This window comes from Chrysochloris asiatica, unplaced genomic scaffold, assembly GCF_000296735.1.
Source record: "Chrysochloris asiatica unplaced genomic scaffold, ChrAsi1.0 scaffold00025, whole genome shotgun sequence".
NCBI classification, from domain to species: domain Eukaryota; kingdom Metazoa; phylum Chordata; class Mammalia; order Afrosoricida; family Chrysochloridae; genus Chrysochloris; species Chrysochloris asiatica.
The window spans coordinates 11,278,627-11,289,016 of NW_006408543.1; the positions used below are offsets into that span (position 1 = coordinate 11,278,627).

General features: G+C 54.3%; 1 protein-coding gene across 3 annotated transcripts in view; it reads left to right on the forward strand.

The window, feature by feature from the left end:
- TRAF3 (TNF receptor-associated factor 3) overlaps positions 1-1,384 on the forward strand; it is a 37,318-nt gene extending 35,934 nt beyond the window's left edge. Inside the window, exon 10 of one of the 3 annotated variants that reach the window (XM_006839537.1) lies at positions 305-1,384. In XM_006839537.1, the coding sequence (XP_006839600.1) occupies positions 305-876 (572 nt within the window). In that variant the 3' untranslated portion in view covers positions 877-1,384. The remainder of the gene's footprint in view (positions 1-304) is intronic. The other 2 variants (XM_006839538.1, XM_006839539.1) reach the window with 2 other exon arrangements.
- Positions 1,385-10,390: the final 9,006 nt, after the last annotated feature.

Genomic DNA, 10,390 nt, shown 5'->3' on the forward strand with positions numbered 1-10,390 from the left:
TGGGCCCTCTACTCTAGGGAAGGGCTTACTGATGGGGAGAGGAAGATGGAGAACTTCCCACCCATGGGCCTGGGGTGAAGCGAGCAGAGGACTGTGGGAGTTGCAGGCTGGCTTTGTGTGTGGCTGTGGGTGAGATTGGGGCTGAAGGCACCTGAGACGTGCTGCAGACAATGCGTGTTGAGGACTTGGTGGGGTGTCCCTCATTTATCCTTATGTTACTGTTTGGTCTCATCATTCCCTGGGACATGCAGTTCCACTCCCTGTGCTGGCTAGTCTAACCCGCCCTCACTCCTCACCCTGGCAGGCCTGTTAGAGTCCCAGCTGAGCCGGCATGACCAGATGCTGAGTGTCCATGACATCCGATTAGCCGACATGGACCTGCGCTTCCAGGTCCTGGAGACCGCCAGCTACAATGGAGTGCTGATCTGGAAGATCCGCGACTATAAGCGACGGAAGCAGGAAGCCGTCATGGGCAAGACCCTGTCTCTCTACAGCCAGCCTTTCTACACCGGCTACTTTGGCTATAAGATGTGTGCCAGGGTCTACCTGAACGGGGACGGGATGGGCAAGGGGACGCACTTATCGCTGTTCTTTGTCATTATGCGTGGCGAGTATGACGCCTTGCTCCCCTGGCCATTCAAGCAGAAAGTGACGCTCATGTTGATGGACCAGGGATCCTCGCGGCGCCATCTGGGAGACGCTTTCAAGCCCGACCCCAACAGCAGCAGCTTCAAGAAACCCACTGGAGAGATGAATATTGCATCCGGCTGTCCAGTCTTTGTGGCCCAAACTGTTCTAGAAAACGGGACGTATATTAAAGATGATACGATTTTTATTAAAGTCATAGTGGATACTTCGGATCTGCCTGACCCCTGACCAATAGCCAGGGAGATGGATTAGCAGAAGGTAACTCCGTTGGGGGTGTTGAAGTGGTCTGTCTTCACTGAGGCCCTGGCGTCCGTCCCCAAGGGCCTCGTGGACTGGCGGAATGGTGAAGGCGGCCTGTGGCCTACAGGAGGAGCCCGTGCCCACACATCCTGACCTGTTTTCTAAGTCTAGCAACACTCAGCTCTGAAGACCCATCTGTCTGTCCTCCCAGGAGGTAAATGTCATCATCACAGGAGGCTCTCATTGTCATTTCTAAAGATCTAGTTAAGTAAGGTGGAAAACATATATGTTAAACAAAAGAAACATGATTTTTCTTCCTTAAACTTGAACACCAAAAAAAAAAAAAGAAAAAAACCCACGTGGGATAGCTGGACATGTCAGCATGTTAAGTCAAAGAAAAATTTATGACGTAATTATGCAGTTCTGATATATTCATCTAAAAATCAAGAGTGCCATCTTGTTTCAAATATAGTCTATTGTCTATTCTGAAGGCCTCAGCTGGTCTCTGTTTTTAATGATTTGTTTGTCAGGAGACCTGGCACACACCTAGGTCTCTTCTTGAAAGTCTCTAAATTCAGAGTCATTTTTTTTTTTTTTTTAATTTTTTAATTTCAAGTTTTACAGATAATCGTTAGAGCAAACACTTTATTTTCAAACGTTGACAGACTGCTATTTCTTGGAAGAAAATGTAAACTATCAAACACTGGTTATCACTTGTGATAGGAAAGAGAATATCTAACCTGTTGTTATTTCTCGTTAGAAATGTAATCCTTCAATATCTGTTGTAGTTAATCACACTACTTCAAAATTACTATGAGAGGAAACTTGCTCATGGATGCTGTGCATCATTTCAGATTTATAATTGTTTTCACCCTAAAATAGGGCATTAGTTGAACTTTGGAGTTCTAAGCAAAATCCTGTAGGTTTTTAAAATTCTGCCCCACGTGTCCAGACGCACTGTCGATTGCTGACAACCCAGACCTTCAGTCCAGTGTCCAGCGTCCGGGGTGGGCCAGGGGGTGCGGCCGAGGAGGCCACAGCAGACACGGTCAGAGTGCCGAGTTGCCGAGGCGACGTTTCTGCGTAGAGATGGTGGCATCTGTGCCTTAGACGTGACATGCTGCTTCTTGACCCTGGGTTTGTGTTCCGTGTCACTCCTGACCCCGCACCCGATTGTCACAGATCCAAGTTGCCAGGCCCTGCCCGCGAGGCCCACTCTCTGGGAGCCTGGCCCCCCGCCCCACTCCTCCATGGACAGAAAGCGGTACCCTTGCCCGGGCCACCCAGGGCCGTGGCTGCCACGCAGCTCTGAGCATTTCAAAGACCGCTGCCCTGGGGCTGCCCGGTGAGCCCCCAGCACCCCCACCCGGGCTGGGGAGGTGGTCTCAGTGGCCCACCCCAGCCCTGCCTGCAGCTCCAGAAGGCGCTTTCTCAACTCACTGTTTACTTTTACCCATGGTCCAACTGTGACTCGGAGTGTACGGGCCCCCATAGACCTTCTGCTATGCACCGCGCGCTCTGGGTGCTCTTAACACTGACGGGTGCTACACGTGACGGGTGCTTCCGGTTAACCAGTGTGTGCGAACCACCGCATCTGTGCCACTTGCTCCAAACGGTGCGCCGGCAATTGGCCAGCCGGGCCGTGCCCCACTGCCTGCCCCCGGGCCCCCCACCTGGCCCCGGTGGCCCGCGCGCGTCTCTGGTGCTGCCACCTGTCCTGGGTGTGCCTTCGCCCCAGTGCCTGCTGGAGGCGCCCCACATTGCATCCATCCCCCGCGCCGCCCCTGGCTCCACCGCGATCTGTAGCGACTGGTCTCCATCTTCCTGTCTCTTTGCTCTCCTCGAGTGGCTTTGGGGTGAGTTTGTGTCACCGGTTCTACCCCCACTTACGGAGTCGTGAGTCTTGTCACTGTTCATAGGAAGGGCTTCCACAGATGCTCCGAAATGTGCTGACTCCCACCCGGGCCCCCAGGTGGTTTCCCTGAGGACCTCCCTTTGCAAACAGTACCCACTGTGAGACAGGACGAACAGAACAGCGTTTCCACCCCGTTAAGTCTTTCCCTCCCCTAGGTTGGAAGCCCCACTGGGGGGCACCCCCCTTGCTGTGTGACTATCAGCAGCGCCTCTTACAGGCCCAGGGACCACAGGAACCCTCCTCGACTTCGCCCCCTAGACAGCCCGGGCCAGAGTGGCCAAGGTGGTGCTGTAAGGGAAGCGGGGGACAGGTGCATCCTCTTGGCTGGTGGCTAGCAAACACCTTGGCACCTTTGCTAGGTGCACACTTCTCTTGGGTGCTCTGAGCTGCTTGGGAAGAGTGGCTCCTGGGGCGCTCTGCCCTTCAGCTGCCCTCAGTTTCCCCTGGGTGCCGTCTGGTGCTCGGTGCCCGGGCGGCCACATCTGTGGCCTTGCTCCCGCGTCAGTAGGAGCCAACCCCGGCCTCACAGGGTCCCCATACACAATGTGTAGTTGGTATACTCCCTGTGGACTGAGGTGACAGCTTCCCCAGAGCTGTGTCCTTGCACTGTGACCATGTGAGCACATGGGCAGGGACATGTCCCCACAGCCAGGGAACATGGACGTCTGGCCCTCCAGGGCATGTGCTCTGTCCAGGACTGGGGGGCCCAGGCTGAGTGAGGGGCCGTCCACCTGTACCTTCCACGACCCTTTGGGACTAAACAGATCTGGCTCTGGCCTGGCTGAAGTGAGCTTTGATCAGACTTTTTTATAAGTTGACTTTTCAATCTGCCAGGTCAGATGACATTCATCCTAAAGCAGCAGTGTGCGTCAGTTTCAGGACCTGTCAGACAGGAGGGGCATGTTCCCAAGAGTGCTTCCCACCTGACATGCGGGGCTCCTGCCGTGTTGGTGCCTCTGCACGGAATGCCCTGCCCTTGTCTTTTCCTCTTCCTCATCCCTGCCTGTCTCCCAGCTCTGTCCAGCCTGTGGCACTAGGTGGTCCAGCTGCAGGAGCCTGGACCCACCCAGCACTGTGTCCCCTGCTCCCTCGGATCTGTCTCCCCCGGGTCCAGTCCAGCAAGGTGCTGGGAGTGGGCTCCCCATGGAACTGGCCCTTTGACAGAAGTGACCGCTTGAATGAAATCCCACCCAGCCCCCTCCTGAGGCCCTGCTGCCTCTAGATCTCCAGTCTCCCTTGCTCTTGGGGAGTCAGGTGACCCCAGGGTCATTGTCAACAGCCCCCTTCACTTCACAAGTGTTGAAGTGGCGATCCTCTAGGGGCAGGTCTGTGGACAGCCCATAAAACAAGAGCCACGTCGTGAGGCCAGTCATCACCTGATCAGCTTAAGGGCCCAGGGGAGCCACAGTCACAGACTTTTCCCAGAATCAGTCAGGGGTGCCGACCTGACCTCCAAACGCGTCCCTCCGCTGGGCATACCGAGCGTTGACGGGTTCAGAGCTGTGAGCTGCTGGTTTTCATTGCGAGGTGAAGTGGTTTACTGAGTTGCTGCAGGAGAGTGGAAGGTTCCAGAGCAGCTGCACGCATGTTCAGTCTGTGAGGTGAAGGGTGGGGGTCATCTCAGTCTGAGACCATGTCCTTGTCCCACTTGCCAATCCCGGAGGTCGTCTTCCCCACATAGGATGTGTGCTCGGGTCCAGGCCTGTGGGTCGGGTGTGAGGCTGCTGGTCTCTAGAGACTCCAGCTCTGTCTCACATGGGGGCTTTCTCTCTGTGGCACCCAGTGTGTGGGACTGAGCCCCAGGGCAAACCTACAAGATGGGTCCCCACCCTGCTCTAGGGTAGGGGGCGCCTGCCATGCGGAAACCCGTGTGCTTGACCCCACCCCTCTTTAGAGCACATCTTTTGAACTTTTCTCAGTGAAAAAACAGAGGTTGAAGTCCGGGGTTGCTGTCCCACCCCTGTGATCCCTGGTGATTGATTTTTATGTCTTAGACCCCTTAGACCAGGAAGGTAACTTTTCACAACCAACTAAATGACTTAATTGGAAAACCCCAAAGCCAGCATTATTCCCAAGGATTTCTGTCAGAAATAAGAACATCTGTGACAAAGGAAATGTGTAAACCCATGTAGACAAGTGTGCACATTTTAGAACTGCATTCTTTTCTCTGATGGCACACCTCTTGTGTTCAGTTCTCTTACCCAAAACAAAGACCAAAGAAGGCCAGTCCCATGGACGCTCGTTTCAGTCGGCCTGCTTTCCCAGTTGCCGTCTGTAGTAGCTATTAGCTGTGTGGTCCCATCTTGACGGTGCCAGTGATTGTGGCCAGTGACACACACTTCTGCGTTCCGCTCTTCTAAGAAACACCACCACAAAGACGGTACGAGTGAGCACGCAACAATCCCCTGTTGCTGACCGAGTTAACCACATGTCTGACTTTCGGATAGCATTATCACGTTGTATATTTCTGTTGGCTGTACATTGTGTGTGGTTTTATTTGGTATTTATTTGTGTTTTGAGGTCTTGCGATGTTTTTGTGTTTCTGATGCTAATAACTAAAGTTTGTAAGAGTGTAGAATGCAAAACTTTGAAATGCTAAACTGTCTCATTAGAGGAAAATAAATCTGATTAAGGAGTCTCCGCTTCTTCCTCACCCTGGCTCTCAGGGACATTTTGGGGGGCCCCCCTCTCACAAGTTCCCCCCAATTTATGAAGGCTCCCATTAGGTTTACTCCCCACTCTCACCATCTGGAGATTTCTGAGAAGTGAGCCTGGGCCCCCATCCCCATTTTGTCTTGGGTCCTGCCTGCGGCATCTCAGCCTGCCCTTCCGGCAGGGGCTGTGATCCAGGGCAGATCTTCAGGATGGGGGTGTGACTTGGCGGAAGGGGACAGCGGGTCCTGAAGGTCTTCCTGCTTTCTGGGCAGTGGGACTCGGGACAGAATTCGCAGGCCCTAGAACGTGTGTTTTCTCACCTGGACAGGCAGTGGTCCCTACCTCTGAAACAAGGTAGACAACCCCCCCTTCCCCCCCCCATGGGTTCTGGGCAGTGTCCTGCAGGACTGTACCCTATCCATAGTGGCCTAGCTCGGAAACCCTGTGTCTCCCTGGAGATCCCCACAAGTTACTGGGTGGCACCCACTGGGCCCTCCCCCCCCCCCCCCCCCCCCCGCAGCCGCTGTAGCCACCACAACAGCCTGCTCTGACCAGTCCCACCTGTGTCCCATGAGCAGCAGAACCGCCGACCCCCCCCCCCCCCCCCCCGCACACATAGACAGCCACCAGCCAGTCCTCAGGGCTTGTCAGCAGTTGCATGTCCTTCTGCCCTGGGACCAGTGGCAGACACAGGCCCTGGGGCAGGTGCCCACATTTACAAGGAGCACTAGGTCCACACTGGGCAGAGGGTGACCACTTGGCTCTTCCCAGCATGTGCCCCTGCCTCCCAGACACGGTACAGCTACATCGGGTCCCTCCTGGGGGTTGGGGGTGGGGTCCCAAGTCCACACACCCTGTGGTGAGGGACTGTGTTCCAATGTGATGTCTGGAGATCAGGTGTCATGCCTAGGGACATTGGGCAGGGCCCCCGGGTGACTCCAGAGATCCTGTAGCCACCAAGGATGCACAGTACCCCCCAGAAGACCAGTTGAAATTCTCACACCTGTGAACGTGGCCCAGTCTCATGAGGGACTTTGAAGATCGTACCAGGTTAACAAGAGCCCTCACTGGAGCCTGTGGGTACTAGTGTGTCCTTAGGGGAGGACAGACAGGTTGTGTGCGTGTGTCTGCAAGCCAAGGAAAGCCTGCGGCTCCCAGAGGCCAGGAGAGCAGGAAGGATCTCCTAGATCAGGCTGGGGTGCCCTGCCTCCACCCTGCCTTGAACCTCCAGCCTTCAGAACTGGGAGAAATCACGTTTCTGTTCCTTAACCACCCACTGTGGAGGTCTCTGCTACAGCCGAAGGCGGCTGGGTGTGTGGAACTGGGTTATCCGCAGGAAAGGAGCCCTCCTCCCCAACAATGTGGATAAATCAGCCTTCTATGCCTGTGGGTACACAGCTGACTTGGGGTGAGCTAGTCTGATCCTGAAACTTTCACTCACTTGGAGCTCTCCCCCACCCCCAGTTCTCCTGAAATGAAAGATGAGTCCTAAAGACTAAGGAAGACAAGTCTGTTGGGCTGACCACTGGCTAAGGCGCTGACAGGGACCCCCCAGACAGAGCGGCTTCTATAGAGTCACAAATTTGAGGATAAATGGGGGCTCCAAGCAACCCCTCCCAGGGCTTCCTACATCCTAACTCCCAATCCTGAAACCCCACCTCACCATGGAAGGGGAGAGGGAAGGGCAGATTCAGCCAGGTGAATCCTATAACTCCTGGATCTGGACAGCTGGGGACAGGCCAACTCCCTTTGGGAACAAGGCGATCTCCACCAGTGGACAGGGGAGGCCTGCGGGGAAGGAGTCCGCTGACCTTTTCCGCAGCTTCCTCCCTCAGCCCAGCGGTTGGCAGGACTGATCCACTCTGTCCTGACCCTGTGCCTAGGACATGCTCCGTGGTGGAGAATCAGAAAGTTTGCCAGCCTTTGAGGGGTCTCCTGTCATCCCTTGCTCCCTAAAGTTTTGAGGCATCGACTGTACCCCAAACTTTATTGTTAAGTGCCATTGAGTTGGTTCTGACCAATAGCAACCCTGTATAGGGTCTCTGAGGAGCAGCTGGTGAGCTTGAACCACTAACCTTGCAGGTCAGTACTGTCCAGCACTACAGGACTCCTGTACCCTAAGCAGAGCACTCCAAAATGTGAGCAAGGCAGTGTGGGCAGTGAGTTGTTCAAGGACAGACACTGAGGATCAGGGGATGCTGGGGGGGAGGGGGTGGATTCTAGGAAGGAGATAGGGCACAGAGTCCAAATGAGAGAAAGTTGCCCCTCCTCCTGCCCCCCCGCCCCCCCCCAGTGTCCAGCCTCTGTCCGTCCAGAGAGAAGAGGGACATGCCCAAGGTCACCCAGCAAATTGGACCCAGAGGTGAGGGGGGAGCAGGGAATTGAGCTGGGGGTGCCTTGTCCCCATACAAAGTCATGGAGAAAGCAGGTGGGAGGGAGCAGGGCAGGGATCCCCATGTGTCTGGGAGCCCTGGGTACTCTGCCTGCTCTCCGCTCCGGACCCAGCGGCACTTCTACACCGGGAGTGGCCAGTCAGAGCACAGCAATCCCTGGCCAAGGTAATTGGTGCAGAATCAGGAACCAGGAACCAATCAGAGACCTCTAGCTTGGAATGTTCAGAATGAGTAGGAATTTGTGTAGGAGGGGGGAATAGGGCAGAAAAACAGAGACACCCCCCGTGGATCAAACCTTGCTTGAAGCAGCTGCTCCAAGGATTGTCTAGCTGTCAGAGGCAGTGCTCTTGGGGGCTCTGCATTTCTCCCACTGTCCACTAGTGGTCATCATCCCGTGTGCACACATGCTGCCTGTTTCTGTGCTGGTCCCAGCATCCCTTACATCAAGCACTTGCTCAAAAGTGGTTCTCAGGGTCCCTTGGCTGCTGGGAACCAGAGCTGGCATGGACTCCCTACAGCCTCGATGCCCCTTTTTGGGGCATGGGGAGAGATGGATGCCAATACTGCAGCTAGACCCAGCTGCTCTGATTCTGCCATCCTTCCTGGCTCTGCTATAATGCTACCTCTTCCGGGAAACAATCCACCCTGACTCCCTCCATGCGGCGGCACATCCTCTCGGGAAATGGAAGGTGTGAGTCAGAGAGACTTCAGTGCTTCCATTTCCCTCAGACCTAGCCATCCAAGAGCCTACACTGCTGCCCCACCCTCAGTATAATCCACTTCCTGTCAGCCTCTGGGGAGATCCACCCAGACTTTCCTCCTATCAATTGGCTCACCATCGTTCCTGTCACCCAATTTAACCTCCACAGCCTACCCACCACCCACCACCCATCCATCAAGTCTACATCACTCACATCTGCAGTCACACACCCCCCATCCATCTCTTGAAGCATGATTCAACACAGGTCATCTCCCCACATGTATCCCTTCCTTCAACGGTCTTCTATCCACTGCCAAGAACGTACTCACAATCTACCCACTAACCTGCCGGTCCATTCATCCCTGTATATCCAGTCACCTTCTGTAGTCTCATCTAGCCACCCAGCATCTGGCTCCACCAACCCATCAATCCATTCATTGACTGTTACCATTCATTTCCCCGTTCTTCCACAGCCCACTCTCCCGTATCCACCCAGCCACTTACTCATACGTCTTTATTTCATCCACTATCAAATATCTACATTGTGCGTGTCATTAGGTACCATGCAGTCAGGAACTCTTGTGTACCACAGGAGTAGACGCTGCCGGGCTCCTACGCCAGACTCACAAGTGTTGTTACTATGTTTGAGCCCATTGTTGCAGACCACTGTGTTAATTCCATCTCGTTGAGAGTCTTCTTTTTCGCTGACCCTCTACTTTACCAAGCCTGATGACCTTCTCCAGGGACTAATCCTTTCTGATAAATATCCAAGGTACATGAGATGAAGTCTCATCATTCTTAACGTCTAAGGAGGCTACCAAGACATTCATTTACTCTTCTGGCAGGCATTCAATGTTCACCAACACCACAATTCAAAGACATTACATTCTTCAACCTTCCTTACTCACTGCCCAGCTTTCTCAAGTACACAAGATGATTGAGAATACCATGGCTTAGGTCAGGTACATCTTCATTCTCAAAGTGATGTCTTTGCTCTTTAACAGTTGACTGAGGTCTTTTGCAGCAAATTTGCCCAGTGCAATGCATCATTTAATTTTTGACTGTTGCTTCCATTTAACACTCACAATTCCGATCTCCCACCCACATACCTCTCCCACCTAGCACCCACCCAATCATGTACCACTCATTCTTCATGACTGCCCATTCATTCATTTACCCATCATCTCCCATGCACCCATTCATTCATCATCTACCCACTGCTGTTGTTACGTACCATTGAGTTGGTGCTTACTCATGGCAACCCCATGTGTGTGCTTCGTAGTTTTCAAGGTTAAGTGCCAGCGATCCTGTATAGGGTTTCCAAGGAGCAGCTGGTGGGTTTGAACGGCGACCTTGTGGTTCGCAGTCCAGTGCCGATCCCACAGCCCCACACCAGGAGTCCAGGGTGTACCATCCACCCACCTTGGTTTCCTACCGTCCATCCATTACCAATTCACCGCCATCCACTCATCCGTGCATCACCCACCCATGCCAGCCTTCTATTACCCAGCCACCATCCACCGTCCATTTGGGCCATGGAGGGTAGGGAGACCAGGTGCAGCTGTGGTCACAATTTGAACAGAAAAAGAGGTAAATCCAAAGGTTGTGTGCCCCCCACACGTCATGGGGCACACAAGGTCCCCTGCAACATCTCCTGGCGCTGGAGAGGTCAGTATGGGGGAGGGACCGAGTGGAGAAGGTGCTTCCTGAGGGGCCCTGGGCAGGTCTGCAGGTAAATGTGTAACCTTTCCCAGCGGCCCCCACCCCACCCCGCCGGTCACGTGGACTCCGCGGGGCAAAGTCTCCGGTTCTGCGGTTCTGCTCGGTCAGAGCGGCGAG